The 26,191-nt window shown below is 45.0% G+C and overlaps 1 protein-coding gene across 1 annotated transcript in view; it reads left to right on the top strand.

The window, feature by feature from the left end:
• Window positions 1-26,191, top strand: part of adgrb3 (adhesion G protein-coupled receptor B3) — a 791,427-nt gene that overhangs the window by 680,036 nt on the left and 85,200 nt on the right. Inside the window, exons 22-26 of the mRNA XM_080191979.1 lie at window positions 15,145-15,211; window positions 18,978-19,063; window positions 19,388-19,486; window positions 19,874-20,045; window positions 21,990-22,085. Of these exons, the coding sequence (XP_080048105.1) occupies window positions 15,145-15,211; window positions 18,978-19,063; window positions 19,388-19,486; window positions 19,874-20,045; window positions 21,990-22,085 (520 nt within the window). The remainder of the gene's footprint in view (window positions 1-15,144; window positions 15,212-18,977; window positions 19,064-19,387; window positions 19,487-19,873; window positions 20,046-21,989; window positions 22,086-26,191) is intronic.

Genomic DNA, 26,191 nt, shown 5'->3' with positions numbered 1-26,191 from the left:
GGCACTTGGAATATCGTGTTCAATTCTGGTCACCACGTACCAGCAAGATGGAGGCTTTGGAGAGGCTACAGAAAAGATTTACCCAGGATGTTGCCTGGTGTGGAGGACATTAGTTACGAGGAGAGGTTGGAGAAACTTAGTTTGTTCTCACTGGAACGACGGAGGTTGAGGGGCAACCTGATAGAAGTCTACAAGATTATAAGGGGCATGGACAGAGTGGCTAGCCAGAAGCTTTTTCCCAGGGCGGAAGATTCAATTACTAGGGGGCATAGGTTTAAGGTGCGAGGGGCAAGGTTTAAAGAAGATGTACGAGGCAAGTTTTTTTATAGATTGGGTAGTGGATGCCTGGTACTGGCTGCCAGGGGAGGTAGTAGCGCAGATACGATAGTGAGTTTTAAGGGGCGTCTGGACAAATGCATCAATAGGATGGGAATAGCGGGATATGGTACCCGGAAGGATAGGGGGTTTTAGTTAAGTCGGGCAGCACAGTCGGTGCAGGTTTGGAGGGCTGAAGGGCCTGTTCCTGTGCCGTAATTTTCTTTGTTCTTTTTTGTTCTATCAGGTCACCCCCTCAGCCTCCGTCTTTCTAGTGAAAACAATCTGGATTTGTCCGAACTTCTGCTCCTACTTAAAACCTTCCGGACCAGGCAACATCCTGGTCAATCTTTTCTGTACCCTCTCCAAAGCCTCAACGTCTTTCTGGTAGCGTGCTCCATGCACTTCCAGGAGTGAGGCGACCAGAACTCACATAATATTCCGAATGTGGCCTAACTGAAGTTTTATACGTAACATAAATGAAGAATAGCTGAGATCCCATGGGATTTCTCACCATCAGCTTCACTGTTCTTCCTAATCCACCAAGGCAGCCAGGATTCAAAACAACACACCATTTCATCGCTTCCACGTGTCTGCTAGATTCCTGCCAGTAACGTGGGATGGAGCCCAAAAGTGCCCCATGATATGAAAGCTGTGTTTGACTGAGCACCAAAATTCCTTTATAACAGTGGGTTGGGTTGCGTGAATCGTTATCTTAATCACATGCTTCCACACCTCCTCCTCCAACCTTTTGGCTTTCCTTGTCGTCTTTAGGCCAGAGGCTTGCGTAACCAAAGCCTACTTGGGTCCAAAATCCATGATCCCTCTGGCACAGTCCTGCTGTAAGTCCAACTGTGGAGTGGCCGGTGGCACAGTGATTAGCTCTGCTGCCCGGGGATCCAGGATTCGATTCCCGTCTGTAGCGGAGTCTGCACATTCTCCCCGTGTCTGCGTGGGTTTCCTCTGGGTACTCCAGTTTCCTCCCACCGTCCGAAAGACGTGCCGGTTAGGTGCATCAGCCGTGTAAGATTCTCTATCACTGTACCCGAACAGGTGCAGGAGTATGGCAACTAGGTGATTTTCACAGTAATTTCATTGCAGTGTTAATATATTGCGACGACAATAAATAAACTTTAAAACTGGTAGAAGGGTTTTGAGTTGGACTGAGAGTTAGATATGCCAGGCTGCTTAGCCTTACCTGGTTGTTCGTAAGATGGAGTCTCCCATTGCTTCAGTGAGCGAGTGTTCAGCAGGAAAAAGACCAGTTTAAAGTCTGGGTTGATCTCATGTGTGACATTAGATTCATAGAATCATTACAGTGCAGAAGGAGGCCATTCAGCCCATCGAGTCTGCACCGACCTAGGCCCTATCCCTGTAACTTCAAATATTTACCCCACTAATTCCTCCAATCTGCACATCTCATGATAGTAAGGGGTGATTTAGCACGGTCAGTGCACCTAACCTGCGCATCTTTGGACTGTGGGTGGAAATTGGAGCGTCCGGAGGAAGCCCGCACAGACACGGGGAGAACGTGCAGACTCCACACGGACAGCGACCCAAGCCGGGAATTGAATCCGGGTCCCTGGAGCTGTGAGGCAGCAATGCTAACCACTGTGCCACCGTGAAACCCTACTAGGCCAAGGCTCAATTTGTATAGCCCATTTCTAAGACTGAGAGGCTGTGAGATTTATCTTGCGTGGTGGATCTTTGGGCCAGCACCAGAGGTGGGGTTTGGGGAGGGGGTTGTAGTGTGCGCCCAGGGGTGGGGGTTGTTGGGGTGCGCCCAGCGGCTACAAATCCCTGGCTTCAATTTGGAATTTTACAGAAGTTGCTGGAAAAGACCAGCTGCTTGAACAGCCGCTGAAAGTGTAAAATTATATCTTGGGTTCTTTCCAGCATTCTGTTTCCTGCCTGGTGCCTGGAATCCATCCATTCCTTTTGTCTGACCCCATTCCATATAAACTCGCTTCAGTTTGTTCCCCTGTTTACTTCAAACATTGTCAACAGATAAATTGTCTCCAAACCATTGTGTTCTTTCTTAATAAATACAGTCAATTCTGTATTTATTACACAAACCTTGGAAGGGAAAGGATTTAACCAAGGTTGCTGAATTGGATAAATACTTAATTCTACTGAATCAGTGATCCAATATTCCCAAGCCCCAATCTTGTTTGCTTCTATTAATTACTTGGTTTTAAAATGAAAGGTTATATTTGAACTTGATGAACCATCTGTATGTATCTCAGAGATGAATGGTCAACAGTTACAAGGCCATGATTTTCCAAGACTTCCCAGGATCACCTGATCATGGGACATCTTCAGATTAACGTCAAAGAAACTGTCTTTATGATTCTCCTTCTCGTTGTGCCCCTTCTTTTAAAAGAAGAGCCCACTCCTGCTTGGTGGCCCCACATAGTAATTTAAAACACTAAACCTGCCTCTTCAGCCTGTCCTAGCAACATTCTAAAACAGAGAGTCCAAAATTGAATGTGATTCCGAGATTGAACAGCGCTTGCTGATCAATCTGGATTGCGCAAAGTATTATGCTGACGGCCAATTTAAAGTTAGCAGTCAACTCGCAGTGTGACAGAAAGAGCAAGTCCACACATTGCACCTTTTTCAACTATACCAAAGCTTCGGGGTCAGCCATTTCCTGGTTCATCCCCATGGCAATGCCTTGACTAGCCAGAATCAACTTGCCTGGTTTGAATTTAAATGAAAGCTTGGCAGTTAACTGTTCCCTAGTGCGTTCTCCATGGCAATGCCTCTAGCAATCAGTGTTCACTTGCTAGCAACCAGTGTGCTCTTCTCTTGCAGTATAGATTGGTGTTCCCTTTAAAAATAATATTCTTGTAAATCTGCCCTGATGAGTACAAGATGAAAAGCTTTGACAGCATGTCACTTTTTTTCAGGAATACCCATAGTAATTTTTTCCACAAACTTTTATGTGAAAATGTTACAAATTCTCTTTACACCATTTTGTTGCAATCCAGCAGCTGTATTTTAAAAGTGATTCTGTGTTTTCTACAGGATATTAGAAATGAAATTTATGAAGTGCTAACAATGGACTGACTAGAGTCCAAAGATGTGCCGGTTAGGTTGATTGGCCATGCTAAATTCACGCTAGTGTCAAGGGGATTAGCAGGATAAATGCATGGATTTGCAGGAATAGGGCTTGGATGAGATTGTGGTTGGTATAGACTCGATGGGCCGAATTGCCTCCTTCTGTACTGGAGGGACTCTATGATTCTATAACCCAGAGGTCTGATCGATAGAGAGCACGTTAACACAGAACTCATAGTCACAAAGGGAAACAGTCTAATTTGGGAACTGTAGACCTACCACTCCTGGGTTAAAAACTCCTCACTTAATGAAGTTTGTTATTAGTTGCAAATGATTATCATCTCTCCAGTCACAACATAGTAAATGGTTTTGAGCAGGTGATACTCATGTTGACAGTGGAAATCCAAGTGACTTAATCTACGGAGAATTCCGAAATGCATTTGAAAGAGCTCCTATTGCAGGGCTGCTGATAGGATTGAAATCAGTGGGAATTTGTCAGGGTGAGTGAGTGCCTCTGGAATCTCTGGAATCGTCTGCCCGTTGAAGTGATGGAGGCTACCTTGCGGAATATATTTAAGTCGCGGGTAGATAGGTTTCTGATAGACAGGGGAATTAAGGGTTATGGGGAGAAAGTGGGAAAGTGGAACTGATCCACTTCAGATCAGCCATGATCTTATTGAATGGCGGAGCAGGCTCGAAGGGCTAGACGGCCTACTCCTGCTCCTATTTCTTATGTTCTAAGTCTTAGGCCTTAGGCCAATGTGATTCTTTCCTTTGTGGAGTCCTGATGAGTTCTGGCCCCTTTTTAGGAGCATGGGTTCCAATCCCACTCCTGACATTTCCCTTTAGGGACAGCACAGTAGTTAGCAGTGCTGCCTCGTTCACACCTGGGTTCGATTCCTGATTTGGGTCACTGTCCGTGTGAAGTCTGCACGTTCTCCCCGTGTCCGCATGGGTTTCCTCCGGGTTCTCCGGTTTCCTCCCACAATCTGAAAAATATGCTGGTTAGGTGCATTGGCCATGCTAAATTCTCCCTCAGTGTACCCGAACAGGCGCCAGAGTGTGGCGATTAGGGGATTTTCACAGTAACTTCAGTGCAGTGTTAATGTAAGCCTACTTATAATAATAATAAGTAAATTAAGCCGATAATAATTAGCTGAAGGCAAGAAATCAAAGGGTGTTTGTTAGGTGAATGATGTAACCTTGTCAATGCTACCATGTTGCATGCTGGAGAGTGCATTTGGTTGGGCTCTGTTGAACCTAACCTGCATTAATAACGAGGTGTATATAAAAAGCCAGTGCAAAGTGGCAAAGATATCCAGATAGTATTGAATTAAAGACAGAACTCTGATAGGTGAGAATGGAGATCAGTCCAATCAGAGAGGTTCCAGGAAAGGGATTTGGGCAAATCAACAGAAGAAGAAATAATGGCACATAAGATGATACCAGAAAAATGACACATTGATCACAATTAATGGTTATACATTGGAAGGAAAGATGTGTTAACATAGAAGTTAGAAGCAAACAGTCGTCGGGAGTACAAAATAAATGGGAATATTTGGTCCTTTGATCATAGCTGATCATCGAATTCAGTATCCTGATCCCTCCGTTCCCCCCCAGATCCCTTGATTCTTTTATCCCCAGGAGTTATATCAAATTTCTTCTTGAAATCTGACAACGTTTTGGCCTCAGTTGCTTTCTGTAGTAGCGAATTCCACATTCACCATCCTCTGGGTGAAGAAATTTCTCCTCACCTCAATCCTGAAAGATTTACCCCTTATCCTCCAACCATAGCACGGAGCTGAAAGACTAATTCCTTGCAAAGCGTTACAGAATATTTACGTGCCAGAAATGAGTCATTCAGTCTAGCTGCTTTTATAGTGATGCTTATGCTCCGCAGGAATCTCCTCCCAGCCTTCTTCATCCCATCCCATCAACAAATCCTTCTATTCCTTTCTCCCTCATAGATTTAGCCACCATTCCATTGGACACATCAAAGCTGTTCACTTCAGCTGCTTGTGGGAGTGAGTTCCACATCCAAACCACTCTCAAGGTACAGGCCCTTCTGCCGAATTCATCATTGTGTTTAGCAGTCCCATATTTGTGGACCCTTGCCCTGGGCTGTCCTTGCAAGTGAAGTTGGGCGGCACAGTGGTTAGCACTGCTGCCTCACAGCGCAGGGACCCAGGTTCGATTCTGGCCTTGGGTCACTCTGTCTGTGTGGAGTTTGCACTCTCTCCTCATGTCTGCATGAGTTTCGTCCAGGTGCTTCGGTTTACTCCCACAGTCCAAACACATGTGCAGGTTAGGTCGATTAGCCGTGCAAAAATTGACCCTAGTGTCAGGGGGATTAGCAGGGTAAATGTGTGAAGTTACAGGAATAAGGCCTGGGTAGGATTGTGTCGGTACAGACTCAATGGGCCAAATGGCCTGGATGGTGCTGTAGGAATTGTATGATCCAATGTGTATGACGACAAAGGGCCATCCAGACTGGAAATGCTGCCTCTATTCTCTCTAAGTCCACAGATGATGTCAGACCTGCTGAGATTTTCCAGCATTTTCTGCTTTTGTTCCAGATTCCAGCCTCCGCAGTGTTTTGCTTTTATCCTCTCTATGTCTGCTCTTTTAGCCCTCTTCAGAGGCTTGCCTTATCGCTTCTCGATCTTTTAGAGATCAGATGTCATCCCTTTTCTTGTCAGCTTGGATCTCATGTGCCTCTCGTGAATTTAGATCCAATTTGAATGTGAATTGATTTTTGGAGCAAGCAAGTAAGCAGGTGGATTAAGAGCTTGCCCTGTCCACTTTGCGCATTGGCGTTGTAACTCTGAGAAAGGAATGCATTTTTTTTTAATTCAGAGGATTGAGTTACATGGAAAGACTGGAGAAAACCGGGCTCCTTAACCCTGAAAGAGGCACCATGTTGGCTGACACAATTGGGTGAATTAGCAACATGACTTGGAAACTAACTGACATATTAGTCACCAAAGGCACAGATCGAAACTAGTAAAGGAGTAATTTGAAATACTCATTGCAGTGAACTTCTTCACCACATTGCATGATGAACACACACGATTTTTTAAGATAGGGTTAAGGAAACTATTAAATCAATATGAAGACGTCAATTTTTTTTTTTGCCCATTCTGAGCACGTCCGTCAAGTGCAGTGAGATGTTGCGGATGTCAATAGTTTGACAGGATTCATTTCACTGGCAATAATGACAAACTGTGTAATTTAATGATGCATATGTACGTTAGCTTATATTGAATTTGAGGAAGTATTAAGTCAAACACCTATTCACAAACTTCTTAATTAGCTGACACAAAGAAGCAAAACTAAGTCCTGTGCTTGCAACAAATGTTATCTTCTCAAAAATCAAGCTGACAATAGAAAGGTTACAGCACAGAAGGAGGCCATTAAGCCCATCTTGTCCATGCCAGTGTGAGGACATTCAGCTGTCCTTTCTAACCCCACCTTCCTGCACCTGGCCCATAGCTCTGTAGCTTACAGCAGAGTAAGAAGTCTCACAACACCAGGTGAAAGTTTATTTGATAGTAAACCCGCAAGCTTTCGGAAACATTGTTCCTTCATCAGGTTTCCACAAAGGAACAGCGTTTCTGAAAGCTTGCGGGTTTACTATCAAATAAACTGGTTGGACTTTAACCTGGTGTTGTGAGACTTCTTACTGTGTTTACCCCAGTCCAACGCCAGCATCTCCACTTCATGCTTACAGCAGATCCAGGTACTTTTTGGAGTTTAGGGCCTCTGCCCACCTCCCTTTGCATAAAAAAAGTTCTTCCTCTTGTCTCCTCTACATCTCCTGCCACTTAACTCGAATCTATGTCCTCTGGTTCTAGAATTCTCTGCGAAGGGAAACATTTTTAACCTGTCCACGCCATCTCTTCCCCGCTTTATTTTGTACATCTCAATCAAGTCACCCCCCCAGCCTTCTTTGTTCCAAGAAAATAACTCCAGCCTATCTAATCTCTCCTCGTAGCTTTCAATGCCTGGGAGCATTCTTGTAAACCTCCTCTGCACTTTCTCCAGAGCAATTCCATTCTTCCTGTAAAGAGGTGACCAGAACTGCACACAATACTCCAGTTGTGGCCTCACCAGTGTTTTATACAATTCCAATATTACATCCTTACTTTTATATTCTATACCTCTACCAATGAGAGGACAACATCCCATATGCCTTCCTAGCAACCTTGTCTACTTGAACGCTGCCTTTAGGACCAATGTAGGTGTACGCCAATATCTCTCGCATCATCTACCCCTCATAGTGGTGCCCAATTTATTTGTACTCCCTAGCTTACACTCCTCTGTTAACATCCATCTGCCACTTTATCGCCTATTCCACCAACCCAGTTGTTTTGGAAATTATAACTATCCTCTACACAACCCATTATTCAGCCACTCTTTGTGTCACCTGTAACTTTCCCAACTGTGCACACACATTGATTCCAAATTGTTAACATAAAATAAATACAATCAGCAAGGGTCCCAAATCCAAGCCCTGTGAAATACCACTTGAACCGACTTTCTTTTCACAAGGACATTCATCCATCCATCCCTTTTGTTCCCTGTTGTTGAGCCAACTTTCGGTCCAGTTTGCCACATTAACCTGGGCTTTCACTTTGTTGATCAATCTGCCGTGTGGGACCTGGTCAAATGCCTTGCTAAAATCCATGTACACAACATCCACTGTACTACCTTTATCAACCCTTCTTGTCACTTTCTCAAAGAATTCAATCAAATTTGGGAGCCAAGGCTTTCCCTTAGCAAATCCATGCTGACCATCTCTGATGAATCCATGTCATGTCCATTGTAGAATTAATTCAGATTTGTAAATAATCTATGGGAGATGTGACTTGCCGCTTGCAGTAATGTCTGTGGATCCAGTGGATTTTGTTTTGGAAGTGAGGCCTTTCAATTGATGAATCAGCCAGTGAATCCTTGTCTCTGTGGCTTTAGCAGCTTTTCCTGCCCTCAATGCAGACCAGTGGCATGGTGGCACAGTGGTTAGCACTGCTGCCTCATAGTGCCAGAGACCCAGGTTCGATCCCGCTTTGGGCCACTGTGTGGACTTTGCATTTTCTCTCCATATCTGTGTGGGTTTCCTCCGGGTGCTTCTGTTTCCTCCCACAGCCCAAAGATGTGCGGGTTAGGTTGATTCACCATACCAAATTAACCCTAGTATCAGGAAGATTAGCAGGGTAAATGTGTGGGGTTATGGGAATAGGGGCTGTGGTCAGTACAGATTTGATGGGCCAAATGGCCTCTGTCTGTACTGTAGGGACTCTAAACCCTTCCATGGACTATTTACCATAACTTTAGCCAGTCATATCCACAACTGAAAAGAGTTTGGATACCTATCAGTGTTTCAGACATTTAACTGAGTTGGAGTTGGCTGCAGAACTGGAGAGAGCTACCTCCTGGAAGGTTGCTTTTACCGTAAGTCAGGCTGATTCCTTACTGCAGTAATATTGAGTGAGCGATAATCATTAATTGGGGCTTGTCCATCCACATTTATTTTTGTTTGGGACAGGCCACTGATCAGTTAATCAGCATTACTGATGACACAAATCAGCTCCCTGGGAATTAAATATTTTGATGTCTGATTAGAGTCATTTTTTAAAAAATATAAAAATCAATAGAAAAACACATGCACTGATGAGGTTGAAATAGGTTATCCATAAATAATAGATTTATTAAAAGGTTTGGGATCTTACAACCTATTGGTGCAAAATGTGGGAAGAATCAAGGTTTGTAGAAACTAGATTATCTTGATTGAAAGATCAGCACTTTACAAAATGTCTGTTCTCCTAATGTTGATAAGCCTTGATCTCACACTGCAATTGCAAGTGGAAAGATTTCAAATACAATCACTTCAGCATGTTATTTCAAGAGTGAATCTTAGGTTAACATGCAGCCAACCCAATGTTGCATTCAGAAATATAAGGAATTACCCAGCAAATAACCAATGTCCTGAAGTAAATGGAGAAAGAATTATCTCTGGCATTTGACAGTGATTTTCTGAGGAGCGAAGGGCAGTGGTCTAAATAATGTATTTTATGGCATCTTTTTGATCATTGTTGATATAGAAATAGAAAATAGGACAGAATTAGGCCATTTGGCCCTTTGAATCTGCTCTACCATTCATTATGGTCGTCCAACTCAGTAACTTGTTCCCACTTTCCCCCCTTAACCTTTGATCCCCTTTGCCTCAAAGGGTATATCTAACCCCTTCTTGAAAACATGCACACCGAAATTTTTCTGTCCTGCCCACCATGGCAGGGGAATGGACCGTGCAAAGGTCCATTTCTCACCAACTTTTACAGATGCACCATAGAAAGCATTCTTTCTGGTTGTACACAGCTTGGTATGGCTCCTGCTCTGCCCGAGGCCACAAGAAACTACAAGAGGTTGTCAATCCATCAGACAAACCAGTCTCCCATCCACTGACTCTGTCTATACTTCTCGCTGCCTCAGCAAAGCAGCCAATATAATTTAGGACCCTACGCACCCTGAATATTCTCTCTTCCACCTTCTTCCATCGGGACAAAGATACAGAAGTCTGAGGTCACGTACCAACCGACTGAAGAACACCTTCTTCCCTGCTGCTGTCAGGGAATGGACTTAACTTGCATTAAGTTGATCTTTCTCTGCACCCTAGCTATGATTGTAACCCTACATTCTGCACTCTCTCGTTTCCTTCTCGATGAATGGTATGTTTTGTCTGTAGAGCTCACAAGAAACAGTACTTTTCACTGCACGTTAATACGTGTGACAATAATAACCCAAGTCAAATCCGTTGATCTTGGGTGGGCTTTTCCAGTTTTGGAGTGAATGTGGCTGGAAAATTCCACCCGCAATGTTTGGCTTCAACTACTTTCCATGGTGGCGAATTCCACAGGCTGACCACTCTCTCTGGGAGAAGAAATTTCTCCTCATCTCAGCCCTAAAAGGTTTACCCCGTAACCTTAGACTTTGACCCCTGGTTCTGGACTTGCCCACCATTTGGAACATCCTTCCTGCATCAACCATGTCCAGTCCCACCATGTAAGAAGTCTCACAACACCAGGTTAAAGTCCAACCAGTTTATTTGATAGTAAACTCACAAGCTTTCAGAAACGGTGTTCCTTCGTCAGGTGTGTGGAAGGTTCTGATCAGAGAAGGGCATATAAAGTCACACACAGTTTACAGAATACTGATTAGAATGCAAGTCTTTACAGCAAACCTGCTGTTCAAGTCTGAGAGATACAGACAATGTGAGTGGAGGTAGCATTAGGCATAGGTTAAAGAGATGTGTATTGTCTCCAGATGGGACAGTAAGTGAGATTTTACAAGCCCAGGCAAGTCACGGGGGTTACAGATAGTGCAACATGAACCCAAGATCCCGGTTGAGTCCATCCTCGTGTGCAGAATTTGGCTATCAGTCTCTGCTCAGCGACTCTGTGCTGTTGTGTGTCGTGAAGGCCGCCTTGGAGAACGCTTACCCGAAGATCAGAGGCCGAATGCCCGTGACCGCAGGAAGGGAACAGTCTTGCCTGGTGATTGTTGAGCAATGTTCATTCATCCATTGTCATAGTGCCCCAGGAATCAGTCTGGTAAACCTTCTGGACACTCCCTCCATCGCAAGACAAGGAGGCCAAAACTGTACACAACATTCCAGGTGTGGCCTCACCAAGGTCCTGTGTAATTGCAGCAAGACTTCCCTGCTCCTGTACTCAAATCCTTTCACTATGAAGGCCAGCATACCATTTGTCTTCACTGTTGCTGCACCTGCATGCTTACCTTCAGTGACTGGCATACAAGGACACCACTTCCCCACTCTTTCTCAGTCTTCCTCTTTCTCATGCTCTTTTTCCTTCCCAGCTCTGCTCTCTAACGTTATCCTACTTTTTTAACTTTATTACCTTATTTAAGTTTAAGTTTACTTATTAGTGTCACAATAGGTTTACATTAACACTGCAATGAAGTTATTGTGGAAATTCCTGAGTCGCCACACTCCAGCACCTGTTTGGGTAGGCCAAGGGAGAATTTGGCATGGCCAATGAACCTAACCAGCACATCTTTCAGCCTGTGGGAGGAAACCGGAGCACCCAGAAGAAGCCCACACAGATACGGGGAGAACGTGCAGACTCCGGGCAGACAGCGACCCAAACTGGGAATCGAACCCAGGGTCCCTGGCTCTGTGAGCCAACAATGCTCACCACTGTGCCACCACGCTGCCCTTCACTTTGACTTTACTTTTCCTATTGCTGGTGTTTATTACTGAAATTGAAGGAGTTATTTCTTTTTAAATGATACGCTTTTATAATTTAAGTAATTGAAACATAATTCCTTACAGCAGCTTCTCAATAACTTGATGAACTTACCATTTTCCTGAGAGGCCTGGCTTTTTTTTCTCAAACTCAGTTCGCCACCCCAGTTCAGGCCTCCCTCACAGGTCCTGGCTGCCTCCGCTCCCAGGAGGTATAAGTAGGGAAATAATCCTGAAATACCATGTGAAATAACAAGAGGAACAGAAACGCAGGATAACAAGGCCATTTCTTCAAAAAAAAAGCAAATAAAGAAGATACAGTAAACTTATAGTCACAGAGATCTAGACCACACAAAAGACCTTTCAACCCATCACATCTGTGCTGGTCAAAAACATGTGTCGAACCTTAGATCACATCTGCATACAATTCCGTTCACCAAATCACAAAAAATGACATAGGAAAGGGGAGTTAATTTTACTGCCCACCCTCCTACCCCCGCCAGTGCATTGGAGGGTGGGAGAGTCAGGTAAAATAAATGTGTTGCTAGCAACTTTTGATCTCCTTTCCCCCACTGCCCTGCACCCACCAACCCCTCCCCCCAACATCTTCCCATTCACATCCGAGCTGCGCCGCACATTACAGCGAGTGGGTAAGATATCAGGCAGCCCTATTCAATCTCATTTAGGCCTACTGAGGCCCTTAAGTTGCCGATTAAAGATCACGTGAGAGCCCCTTTGCATGATGGGCAAAAAAGGCGACCAATTCCGCTACCTTTCCGACTCTGGGTAAAAAGCAGGAAGGAAAAGAGGGTACCCCTCTTGGAGGCACACATTCCATGATAACACACCTTCTTGTGCTTCCCCCCCATCCCCCGCCTGTAGAAAATGACCAGAGAGCCAGCAGAGACAGGATGGGCCAAATGGTCTCCTCCTTTGTTGTGCGATCCTCTGCCAGTTTGCCCCAGATGATGTCGTGAAGAAGGTCAGAATGCAGCTGAGCAACTGTGCGCGTGAGATTTTAAGCCTTTGGTGATTGGTTGCTCTGTCAGTGGCAGCATGTCATCCTCGGTAACCTGATGGGACATGCTTAATAAATCAGAGGACAGTGTTTTGTAACAGAGCGTCGTGTACAATCCCATGGATGAAGCAACTCAACACAAAAGCCAAGGAAAGTAAAGTGGCTTCCATTAGGCCAACTGCCCATTCCTCAGGCAGTCCTTTATCAAGCTGTACCTGTGTTTTGCCATCCACGCATTCTGTTCACTTAATGGACACCTTTAACACCTTCTCAGCCTTCTGCATGCTCACTTTTACATTCCCTCTGTCTAATTCCACCATCCCTCCCTGCACTCATGGTACCAATCTCTGCTGACTCTCTTTCCTCTGCAACAAAGGGTGATCTAGACTCAAAAAGTTGGCTCTGTTCTCTCTCACATCATGTGTCTCTACATGTTTCGCAACATGTATCTCCACACCACAACTACCATCAACATTGTAAACTGCTGGCTCCAAGTGGAGAGGATCTCCAAGAAGATCGCGCGTTTCGACACAGACATCAAGTTTCTACAAAGATGCAAGAAAGCAGACAAGATACTGAGAGGAGTACAGTTCACGAACCCACTCAGGTCAACCTATAACACAGACTACGCTGAGAGACTTTGCAGTAGCATCTCTCACACTCCTCAACCACCTCATACACCAGCTCTACAGCAAACGCTGCAGACTTCTTGCTCTGCCCTCCACAGATGCTGTTAAACCTGCTGAGATTTTCCAGCGTTTTTGTTTCAGATTTCAGCACCTGCAGTATTTTGCATTTATAATAAAGAAAGTAAAACGTTAGGTTTTCTGTGGGGAAGGTTATGACAATATTGGGTATCACACAGCCCTTAATATTAGAATAGGTATGTCCTTCAGCAGTTTGGTATGATTTATTATTGTCACATGTCACCTCTTACTCTTCTAAATTCCTTTGAATACGGGCCAACCTTTGCTCATAAGATAACCCCTTCATCCCAGAAATCAGTCGAGTGAAATTTCTCTAATGTTTCTCATGCAATTGTATCCTTTATTTAATAAAGTGCCCATAGTACTCCAGATGCAGTCTCATCAACAGCCTGTACAACAGTAGCAAATCATCCCTATTTTCATTTTCCATTCCTGTTGCAATAAACAACATTTCATTTGTCTTCCTAATTATTTGCTGTACCTGCAGACTAACTTTTGGTGCTTTATGTAACAGGACGCCTGGATCCCTCTGTACTGCAGAGTTCTGTAATCTCTCTCCATTTAGATAATGCACTTTTTTTAATTTTTCCTGCCAAAGTGGACAACCTCACATTTATCACATTATACACCCATCTGCCAATGTTTGCCCACTTATTTAACTTATCTATATCCCTTTGTAAACTCCTTATGTCCTCATCACAACTGATTCTCCAATCTATCTTGGTGTCTTCAGCAAATACAGCAATCATACATTCAGTCCCTGCATCCAAGTCATTGATATATAAACTGTAAGTTGCATCCCTGCACTGATCCCTATGATATTCCAGTAGTTACAGCTTGTCAACTCAAAAATGACCAATTTATCTCTACTCCCTGTTAGCTAACAAATTCTTTATCCATGTTAACATGTTGCCACTTACACCATCTTTTGGAAATCCAGGTACACCACATCCACAGGTTCCCCTTTATCCACGTTGCTTGTCAGTCCCTCAGAAATACGCTAATAATTTAGTCAAACAATTCCACAACATCCCATTCACAAAGCCATGTTGACTCTATCTGACTGCATTAAGATTCTCTAACTTAATACAGAGAATTAACTACTCTGCGCTCCCCCTCCCCTGCCCCCCCAACCTCAACTTTATCCCTCGCCTGAGGTGTGATGATCCTCAGGTGAAACCACCACCAATCACCTCAAAGGAGATAACCTCTGGGACCATGGCAACTTTCTTTGGTTTTGTTATGTAGGAAACATGGCCACCAATTTTGTGATCCCACAAACAGCACCAAGATAAGTGCTCAGATCAACATTTCTTTAGTGATGTTGTGAAATTGGTTGAAGCAAAAGTTTTGGCCAGAGTATAGGGGACCCCCCCACCTCCCCCCCAGCCCTCTCAGCCCACCTCCCACCTAAGAGTCCCTCAGTACCATGGTGAAGTGTTGGATTGAGTGTTCAAGTCCTTGGTGTGGGATTTGAACCTGCAACCTTCCAACTGGGAGATGAGACTGCTGCCCACTGAGCCAGGAAGGTCACTGGCATCTGGAGAGTGTGGGTTCACTCCAGCCTGGGGGCATGTGGTTTGGTGACTTTCCCATCTCAGCACTGCCCCTTACCAATGAAGCCCATTGATTTCTTTGTAAAAACTTGAGACTCCCTGAAAGCACGAAGCCTTATGCACTGTTTAAAATTCTGTCTGTACTTCAGTATGTCTACAGACCATTAATTTAATGTAGATTTCTAATCTTTATGTATTGGTTATTTCTTTTTATGTTCACAGCTGCTGGCTGTCTCTAGAGGGAGGTCTTTTATATGCATTTGTTGGACCCGCAGCTGCTGTCGTTCTGGTAAAACAAATCTGCATGCGTTGCTGTCATCCAATACTGCAGTCCCACTTACAGCTCCATTGAAATGATACAGTCATTGAATGCCTTGGTATATCATAATGTGACTGGTGTGCGTGCGTGTGTGTGTTTTCAACTACTTCAGACTAGGGGAATGTATCCCGAAACGTTTGTAGGTAAAGGACATCAAGGACTTTGCCATTGAGCACAATGGTAAGGGAGTGTACTCGACACCCTCATTGGGATCTCAGCCAGCTCCAAGCAGTAGCCTGCTCAAAAGAGGTGGGGTGCAGCAGATCAGGGACAACACTGTGGGGCGGAAGTCTACTCACAAGGCACACTCATCTGTTCCATGCCAAGTGCTTCTACAACTGACAAAACACATAGGGCGCTAAAGTTCATTTTTATGTGTTGAGCACAGATACTTGAGGCACCCTGAGAGTTTTTGATAGATAGGGGGAATCTCCTCCCACTGGCAGGAATGACTCGGATTAAGAAATGGAAATCTTCAGGGTTCTCCTCCCCTTGACCAGGGGGCAGCCACCTGAACAGCTCCTCTGAACAGCTGACTGACACCCCTTGTGAATTCTCATTGGAAGTACATAGCTGTGATTTTCTTCGTGCACCCTTGCCGTGAAAATTGTGGGCAGCAGGTCTGGCATTTCCAGGTCCACACTCCCACTGTGTGCCAGGAATATCGATAAAGGAACACCAGCTAGTCTGGTTGCCCATTGAAAACAAGGAAGTGGTTGGAGGAAATATCGGTATTGTGCATGCAGTGAGGGGACAGACTTACAACATGGCCCATTGCGTTTAACCTTGTTATACTGAGGGTCCTGGTGCAAAAAGCTGCACAATAAATGTTGAAAGTTCACTCGTTTTTATTACGGGGTTCCCTGGCAGCAGGACGGGCAAGCCACACAAAACACTGTGGACATCAGCAGGTCTGGAAGATCCCGCCACCAGCCTGCAGCGAGCCACCTCCACCGCCAAGATGCGGCGATGGGGGTAGAGGGAGGGGGGGTTTGCAGAAGACCGATGTGACTAATACAAAACAAGCAGTGCAATCTGACAGCTTTTCGGCATTTCTCTCCAGCTTGTGAGGCCTGGAATTCCCATTTTAACATGAGCGACAGCGATTAGTTTACTGACAGTATCTGTGCAGACCTACACGTTCATTCAAAAACAAAGAAAATGACTTTTGGGCCTAATGTTGGAAGATTCAAAGTAGAAAAAGAGACTAAATAAAATGGTGGAGGTGAAGAGTGGTGTACAAAGTGATTATCGCACTTCAGAAATTGGAATAGTATTTGGACAAACTAACCTGTTATGTAGTTATTATCTTGCTGAGTGCAAGGTGTTAAATGCACCGATCATAGTTTACCTGACTTTGCCTCATCAGTGGAAAGTTGGTATCATATTGGCCCATAAATGTCACCTCAACACAATGTTATTTTTGCTATATATGTGACATGTTGCCTCATATATTTGAAAAGATAAACTTCAGACGACAAATGCACTGGTGCCGCCTGATAATTTATTATTTTTTTAGATGCCCGACTAGCCTTTCTGACAGTTGCAGTGACAGCGAAATGTCTTGACGTTCACCTTCATTACTCTGTGAAACTGGTGGCCTGAGATGGGTAGTTAAATACAGTTAAATGTCGGGATGTGTAATTAAATGTAGTTAAATTTATGGGCGGCACGGTAGCACAGTGGTTAGCACTGCAGCTTCACAGCTCCAGGGTCCTGAGTTCAATTCCCGGCTTGCGTCACTGTCTGTGTGGAATTTGCACATTCTCCTCGTGTCTGCATGGGTTTCCTCCCAGATGCTCCGGTTTCCTCCCACAGTCCAAAGATATGCGGGTTAGTTTGATTGGTCATGCTAAAAAAAATTGCCCTTAATGTCCTGAGATGTGTAGGTTAGAGGGATTAGTGAGTAAATATTTAGGGATATGGGGTTAGGGCCTGGGTGGGATTGTGGTTGTTACAGACTCGATGGGTCAAATGGCCTCTTTCTGTACTGTAGGGTTTCTATGATTTACAGATATTGTGAAGTTGCTGTCAATAATTCCCTGCTCCCCCACAAGTGCATATTGGAATCTTTGCTGACAGCAGTCTTCAAAAGTCACTGCTATGCTGAGAACCTCCTCTTTCAGGTGGTAATGTCCCTGATAAAAACTCTCCAGATAGCACAGCCTTGTTAACAAAGTCCAACTGGGGTTTTAACAGAGTACTGTCATAACTACTGCTGAACATCCCCTCTGGTCCTGAAAAATAAACTTGATATTTTCACAATCTGGAATCATTCCATTGTGGTAAAATAGTTTTTTACGTTAACTTATTTTTAAATTTGTTTATTATGATGTCCCATTTCTCCTCTGTAAAATATATAAAGACTGTTTACCTCCTTATTTGCTGTCTGTGGGAATTCCCCAGTGTGATTGGCTACCTGCACAAAGACATTACGGTTAATGGAAACCCATGGCACAGAGATTTCTGGAGCTTTGCAGGCAGCTTACTTCTGGGTCAGCCCCGAGCACCATAACAAAATTCGGGCCATTATGAATCCAACAGCAGGTTTTCAGTCTTTGATCAAGCAGTTCAGGAGCACTATCAATACAAGGGGTATTTTGGATGAAGACACCTTTTCTGGAGACACCTTTTCTGGGCATTTAGTATTTTGCTAGCATTGCTCACACACCTGAGAATCAAAGAACGAGGAAGAAGAATGGGTAAGAAATTGAAACTTTAAATACAGAGTTGCAAGCTTCACATCCCTAATCTCTGAGCTGACGCTGAATGTGAACAGTTAGTCAGAAGTAGTGGCGGGCAAAGCGGTAGCATAGTGGCACTGTCAGGGACTACTAATTCAGAGGACCAGGCTAATCTTGTAGGATTATGAGTTCAAATCCCGCCACGACAGCAAATGGAATTTAAATTTGATTGATAAATCTGGAATGTAAAGTTAGTCTTAGTAATGCTGGATATGAAATTATTGTAATGATGATCGTGGAACTATCATTGATTGTAGGAAAGAAAAAGCCCATCTGCTTCACTGATGTCCTATAGAGAAGGAAAACGGTCACCCTTACCTGGTCTGGCCTGCATGTGACTCTAAACCCACAGCAATATGATTGACTCTTAATTATCCTCCGAAATGGCCAAGCAAACCACTCAGTTCAAGGGGCAATTAGGAATGGGCAACAAATGCATGGTGGCACGGTGGTTAGCACTGCCGCCTCACAGCACCAGGGATCTGGGTTTGATTCCCAGCTGGAGTCAGTGTCTGTGTGGAGTCTGCACATTCTCCCCGTGTCTGCGTGGGTTTCCTCCAGGTGCTCCGGTTTCCTCCCGAAGCCTGCAAGTCCGCGCAGGCTAGGTGCATTGGCCATGCTAAATTCTCCCTCAGTGCACCCGAACAGATGCCAGAATGTGGCGACTAAGGGATTTTCACAGTAACTTCACTGCACTGTAAATCTACCTGTGACACTAATAAATCAGCTGTAAAATGCTGGCCCAGGGCCAGTGACGCCCACATCCCATGAAGGAGTAAAGTAAGTCACTGTTCCATGCACACCAGATTGGACCTTTGGTGTGGAGAGTGGAAGTCACAAAGTGCCTCTGCGGGGCGTAGATGGCTGTAATAACAACTGTGCTGAGCTAACATCTGAGAAAGAGACAAGCGTTGAGGTCTGTGCACAAACAATGATCAGCGTTTGTTGTCCGTTCAACATTAAGATGACAAAAAGCATTTCTTCTTTCGCAGGTCAACATGGTGATCGGCATTTTAGTTTTTAATAAACTGGTGTCGAGGGACGGAATCCTAGATAAAAAGCTAAAACATAGAGGAGGGTAGGTGGTGTATGCTGAAACATTCATTGTACTTTCCAAGCTCACACCGAATGCTGCTCCATCGCACGGTAAAAGAAAACGATGCCCTGTGTTTAATAGCTATTGCATGCCATTCGTTGAGTTAAACGTGTTAACACTTGAGCCAGATTTCTGCATGGCTTTCTCAGTAGCGTGGTGTAATGTAAAATGATTCATGTTTACCGTGGAGAATTCTTACTCTCATTTTCTTTTTGACTTCCTGAGGGTGCCGAATACTTTTATTTTAAAGCTGCAATTTCTCTCTTCCTTTTTTTTTTCTGTTGGATTTTTTTTATTTGGTTCCAGTCAGATGAGTGAGCCCCATAGCGGCCTGACGCTCAAATGTTCCAAGTGCGGAGTTGTTTCAACGACAGCCTTATCAGCTACCACTGCCAGTAATGCCATGTTAGTCTCAAGCATTTTAAATCTGTATCTATATATGTCGATAAGTACGTTAAAATACTTTATATAAGTATAAACTGCCCGCAAAGCAAGTGATTTTGGTAATCATAACTTCTTTCTTTATGGAGATACGCGAGACTTCTAATTTTCAAATGACTATTAAGGAGGTGATAGATGTAAAACGTGGTGTCTGTAGAGATAGCTTAAATATAAATGCCATTAAAAGTATGGACTGACGTCTTGGGGGAAAAAAAAAAATGCAGATTTTAACTTTGACTACCTTTAAAAGTATGTAATTAAACTTCACTCTTTCGAAACGTTCTCCCCCCCCCCCCACCTCACCTACGTCCCACCAGCCCTGACCACTTTTCTCTTTTTTTTTACGTGCAGGGCATCCCTGTGGAGTTCCTGTGTGGTGCTGCCCCTCCTCGCTCTGACCTGGATGTCGGCGGTCCTGGCCATGACCGACAAACGCTCCATCTTGTTTCAGATCCTGTTTGCTGTCTTTGACTCGCTGCAGGGGTTCGTCATTGTCATGGTGCACTGCGTCCTGAGGAGAGAGGTGAGCGATCAGGAGGAGCTGCCTCCCCTCCCCTCCCCTCCCTCATCCCCGTGTACACTGACCCCCCCCCCCCCACTCCCAGTATAGGCAAGCTGCCACACTGGCTGACAGGAAGTCAGAGGCGTTACGTGACCCACACGCACGTGCACAGCAGAGGCCAACGAGTCAGTGAGGCCTGCTCCACTCTGTGACAGTTGGAGCCTCGTGGCTAAAGGCATCAGAGAATCGTACAGCGCAGTACAGGCCCATCCAGTCCACACTAACACGTTGTTAAGAAGGCGTACGGTGTCTTGGCGTTTATTGGTAGGGGGATTGAATTTAGGAGTCGCAGCGTCATGTTGCAACTGTACACAACTCTGGTGCGGCCGCACTTGGAGTACTGTGTGCAGTTCTGGTCCCCACATTACAGGAAGGATGTGGAGGCTTTGGAGAGGGTGCAGAGGAGGTTTACCAGGATGTTGCCTGGTATGCAGGGGAGGTCCTATGAGGAGAGACTGAGGGATTTGGGGTTGTTTTCACTGGAAAGAAGGCGGCTAAGAGGGGATCTTATAGAAACATATAAGATGATTAGAGGTTTAGATAGGGTGGATGGTGATAGCCTGTTTCCTCGGATGGAGAAAGCTAGCACGAGGGGGCATGGCTTTAAATTAAGGGGGGGTAGTTATAGGACGGATGTCAGGGGCAGGTTCTTTACCCAGAGGGTGGTGAGGGACTGGAATGCCCTGCCTGCTGCAGTTGTAAATGCGCCTAGTTTGGGGGCGTTTAAGAGATTGGTGGATAGGTTTATGGACGAAAAGGGATTGGTTTAGATTAGTGGGTCAATGTTTTTTTTTTAAAAATAAGACTGGTCGGCGCAACATTGTGGGCCGAAGGGCCTGTTCCGCGCTGTAATGTTCTATGTTCTATGTTCTATGTTCTAAACACCTCAATTCCCATCTAACCCCATCTGCCAGCATTTGGCCCATTTTGGAATGTTGTGATGTGCCAAGAGTTCATCCAGGTACTTTTTTAAGGATGTGAGGCAACCCTCCCAGGCAGCGCATTCCCAGACCACCACCATCCTCTGGGTAAAAACATTTTTCCTCACATCCCCCCCCTAAACCTCCTGCCCCTCACCTTGAATCAATGTCCCCTTGTGACTGACCCTTCAACTAAGGGGAATAGTTTCTCCTTATCCACTCTGTTCATGTCTCTCATAATCTTGTACCTTGGCCAGAATTTTACTGTCTCGACTGATATGGGAAACGGAGCAGGTGAGGGGGGACCGTAGAAAGATCCGTAGGCTTCGGGGGATTTTACAGTTTCAGGACAAGTGAGGCTGTAAAATGTCGCCCCTCCTCTCCCCCCTCCACACATCCCCCCCCCCTCATAATCAGCACTGCAGCCATGGACCTCTCCCTGGATTGTGATCTTTGGAATTCTTCGTCACAGATAGTTGTGAACGCAAAGATGTTTAAAGTTTATTTATTAGTGTCAGAAGTAGACTTACATTAGCACTGCAATGAAGTCACTATGAAAATTCTCTAGTCGCCACTCTCCGGCGCCTGTTCAGATACACTGAGGGAAAACTTAGCTTCTTGGCTTGGATCACTGTGTATGTGGAGACTGCACATTCTCCCCTTGTCTGCGTGGGCTTTCTCCCAACTGCTCCGGTTTCCTCCCACAGTCTGAAAGACAAGTTGGTTAGGTGCATTGGCCATGCTAAATTCTCCCTCAGTGTGCCCAAACAGATGTCGGAGTGGGAACGAGGAGATTTTCACAGTAATGTCATTGCAGTGTTAATGTAAGCCTACTTGTGACACTGATAAATAAATATTTTGTACTACCTGTTTTGATAGCTGCAAAAGAATTTAAAAATGTGTCCTACTGTAAAATTGGACCAAGTCATAAATGTCTCCATGATCAGTTTAATGATTTATCTATTGGTGTCTTCCTGTTCAATAGGTACAAGATGCTGTTCGATGCCGTCTGCGGAACTGCCAGGATCCAATAGCTGGAGATACAGCTAGTACTTTTCCAAATGGTCATGCTCGGATCATGGTTAGCATCAATTTTTTTATTCCTTTATTCTCTTGCTGGAATTGGACCTAATCTGGAGTTTGGACACCCGGTTCACTCCCCTTTGAATATCACACTCCAGTGTCGCCAAGGTAGCTGAATGTCGGGTCTCCAACGCAAACCCTGCTCAGTTCTCATCTAATGAGTTTGGTTAAAATCAGGCCTTTATTATTGTTATCTACGTGTGATAGAGCACAGTGGAGACCTTTGGGTTGCCTAGCCCTTTCAGAGCACGCCGTAGGATCTCTACAGTGCAGAAGGAGGCCATTCGGCCCATTGAGTCTGCACCGACTTCCCAAAAGAGCCTACCACGCAGGCCCATCCACCTTGCCCTATCCCTGTAACCCTGCACATTTACCATAGTCAATCCACATAATGTGCATGTCTTTGGAATGTGGAAGAAAATCAGACCACTCGGACGAAACCCATGTAGACATGGGGAGAACGTGCATATGGACGGTTACCAGAGGCTAGCATTGAACCTGGTTCCCTGGCGCTGTGCGGCAGCAGCACCAACCACTGTGCCGCCGTGCTGTACATTTATAACCAAGTCATGGGAGTGATGCCATGATTTGGTTAGAAATACAACCAGCTAGAGCATTAACACCATGAAATCGATCCTTATTATAGATTAGGTATAAGATATTGTACCCAATCTATGCAAACTCTGGAATATAGTGAACATTATGTTTCAACCAAGGCTGGAATCAAACCCGGGTCTCTTATGAGCGAGCAGTGCTAACAGTGTGCCACCGTGCAGACCATTCTCACAGTACAGTCAAGCAGAGTGCAAGGGAGCAAGAGATCTGAAAATTGCCTGGAGCAAGTTGCGTTTGTTTTAGAAGAATTAATGATCTCAGCCTTCAAAGGACACCTCATTTCGCAGGGGAAAATAGTCCAGTTAAATTCACTCCAAGAAATTGTATTTGAAAAAATATCTTGGGCCATATTTTGCAGTAACAGGGTAAGCGATCATGTCTGCTATTAAGTTAGATCTTCTGCTCAAAGTATTTTGCCCATTACGTTGCCGGATATGATAACTGAGGGTATCTGGGACCTGGACAACCAGACAAGCAATACGGCATCTCCTTAAACTAATGAGAATTAAACATCGTAAGGAAGGTGAGTAAAAGAGAGCGAATGTAATCAGGTACTGAAAGAGGAATAAAGTGAGATGAAGGAAAGATTGTGTTAAAAAAGGAAAAGAAAGACAGAAGCGAAAAGTAAGAAACAAAAGTAAATTTTAAAATTTGCGCTAATACTAAAGCAAATTAATGTGAATCGAAAACAGAAAAGGCAGCAAATTCTCAGCAGTTCAGAGAGCACCTGTGGAGATAGAAATGGACACCAGGATTCTCCGGTCTCTCTCACCCCACCACCCCTGCCAGAGAGAGTGGAGAATGTGGCATTCAGTCAAATCTCCATTCGCTGCAGCGGGACTGGAGAATCCCAGCTGCGGGCGAGGTCGGAGAATTACGGGCCAGAGCTGCCATTTCAGAACGATGACTTTTTGTCGGAATTTGACCTGAAATGTTACCTCGGAGAGAAAGGTGGCCTTCAACCTGGCAGTTTTTGGGTGGCCAGTGCTTTTGGGCAAAAGGCGGAACTTCCCCTGTGATGTTGCCAGGAGACAGCTGGTCAGCAGCCAATTAGGGATGATGGGCGGGCCTTCCACACGGGTGGGTCACTGGCCAGCATCACGGTGGCACAGTGGTGAGCATTGTTGCCTCAGGGATCGGGGTTTGATTCCCGGCTAGGGTGTGGAGTCTGCATGTTCTCCCTGTGTCTGCGCGCATTTCCTCTGGGTGTTCCAGTTTCCTCCCATAATGCCTAAGACGCGTTGGTTAGGTGCATTGGCCACGCCAGATTCTACCTCAGCATGACCGAACAGGCGTCGGAACATACAACTCAGGTGAGGAGGAATTTCTTCACCCAGAGAGTCGTGAATGTGTGGCATTCACTCCCACAGAATGTAGTTGAGGTCAAAACATTGCCTGATTTCAAGAAGAAATTAGATATCACTCTTGGGGCTAAAGAGATCAAGGGAGATGGGAGGAAGGTGGGCAGGGGAGTTGGCGGGGGGGGACAGGATGTTAAATTTGATGATCACCCATGATCAAAGTGAATGGCAGAGCAGGCTCGATGGGCTGAATGGCCTACTCCTTCTAGTTTCGATGCTTATGTTTCTATGACTAGTGGATTTTGACAGTAACTTCACAGTGTTAAGATAAGCCTACTTGTGACACTAATAAATGAGCTTAAAAAAACTCAGTAGCACCACCAAGGGAGCTGGTGTTACTGTATAAATGAATATTCAGGGTATATAGCTGAGGGAGGGGTGCAGCGATTGGATTGTTATCACACTTGGGGCCCATATAAAGAGACACATGCTGATATTGGTGTGAGTTGTAGACTTGTGAGCTACACATGTGAAATGTTCCACTTTGTGAATGAATGTAGAAGAAAGATTGTCTCCTTCTCTGTCTGCCAGGTGGCTGCTCAGACAGCAAGCAGAATGCAAAGGTGATTTTGATATGCCTTTAGGAGGGTGAGCATGAGGCAGATTGTCATATGGGCTAGATGGGTTGGGTCGAGAGAACAGAAGGGAGGACCAGGTAATCATTAACTGCTGATAGCCACTTCCTTGAACCATGGGGTTCCAGCCCCCTCTCCCCCACCCCCCTCCAGCTAGCCACTGAGAGGCTGGTTTCATGCTGCCACTGGTCTCTCCCCACAGCAGAAGGCTGGCCTAACACCCACATGACGCCAGTGGCTTAAGAGAAGGGCCTTGAATTGCAATTAATCGCTTAAGTTGGCTCCCTGTCCCTGTGCGGGCTTCCTGGCATTTTATAGCTTCCTTCCTGTGGCCTAGCGGTCTAGCCATCTGAACTGGTAAACCACAAACCTAGAGGTCATTGCTTTGGGGTCATTGGCTCAAATCCCACCACAGTAGATGGTAAAACTGAGCTGTGACAGGTTGGGTGAGCTGCAAAATATATATTGTGCCCCCCCCCCTCCCTGCCTACAACCCCACCACTGCGGAGCCGGTAATGTCTCTTTCTATCCACAATCTGTTTCTCTTGATGTTATATTTTGAAATTGGTTGAGGGATTTATATGAGCAAGGACAACCTGAGAACACTATATGCAGGGCAGTCATTTGTTAGTGTTAACTCACAGCAGTTAATGATAGGAACTGTTACAGTCTTAAACTTCCCATCTATTTGATGTGCCGGGCTCTCGGAGCGATTTAAAATTGGAATACTCGCTGTAAAGTGGGTCGCCAGAAGGAATTCTCCTAACTGCATTGCACACTGCTTGAAAGCTGACATGCTGAATTTGTTGTGAGAATATTACTTTTTCCTGTTGTCGATGCGGCACAGAGTACTTCATTGGGCTCCTGAGTTTTGACATTCAGTATAGTGTGTAGCGAGGAGGCGGGCAGCTTGTCCAGTTTGTCCGTCAGAGATGCTGAATTACTGGAAGTTCTGCTTGGCGCCCAATCCACCCTGTCCTGATCTCAGCTACCCGTTCCACCTATACAATGGGGACATACTTTAAGAATCTACTGACGGCCATGAAACCATTGTCAACTGTTGGAAACACCCGTCTGGTTCACTGTTGTCCTTTGGGAAGGAAACACTTCATCTCCGCGGCAGAATGGAAATACAGAAACCGGACTGTCAAAGTCCAACCCCAGGCAAGAACAGGAAATAATACCAGCAAACTAATCGGCCTCTGAAAGAGGAAGAAGGATGTTTGCATTTGTGGGACATGAGCATCTCTGGATGGCCAGCATTTGTGGCCCATCCGTAGTTGCCCATAATTTCAATATAGTGTTAATAATAAATAAACTTAAACTTCCTCTGAAGTATTTTCCCTTCATGAATTCATCTAACGTCCTTTAGAAAGTTACTATTGGTTCTGCTCTCACTCCCATCTCAGACAGTGCATTCCAGAGCATAGCAAATTGTCCTGTAAAAATGTTGTCCCGAGTTCTTTTCCCAACCGTCTCCAATCAGTGTCCTCTGGCTGCCGGCCCTCTTGCCATGGGAAACTGGCTCTCCTCGCTCACGGTTCACAATTTTG

The sequence above is a fragment of the Carcharhinus amblyrhynchos genome, chromosome 7, assembly GCF_965287045.1.
Source record: "Carcharhinus amblyrhynchos chromosome 7, sCarAmb.v2.hapA, whole genome shotgun sequence".
In the NCBI taxonomy this organism is placed as follows: domain Eukaryota; kingdom Metazoa; phylum Chordata; class Chondrichthyes; order Carcharhiniformes; family Carcharhinidae; genus Carcharhinus; species Carcharhinus amblyrhynchos.
Note: the sequence above shows the minus strand (reverse complement) of the source record. Positions and strands in the feature narration are given on the sequence as shown.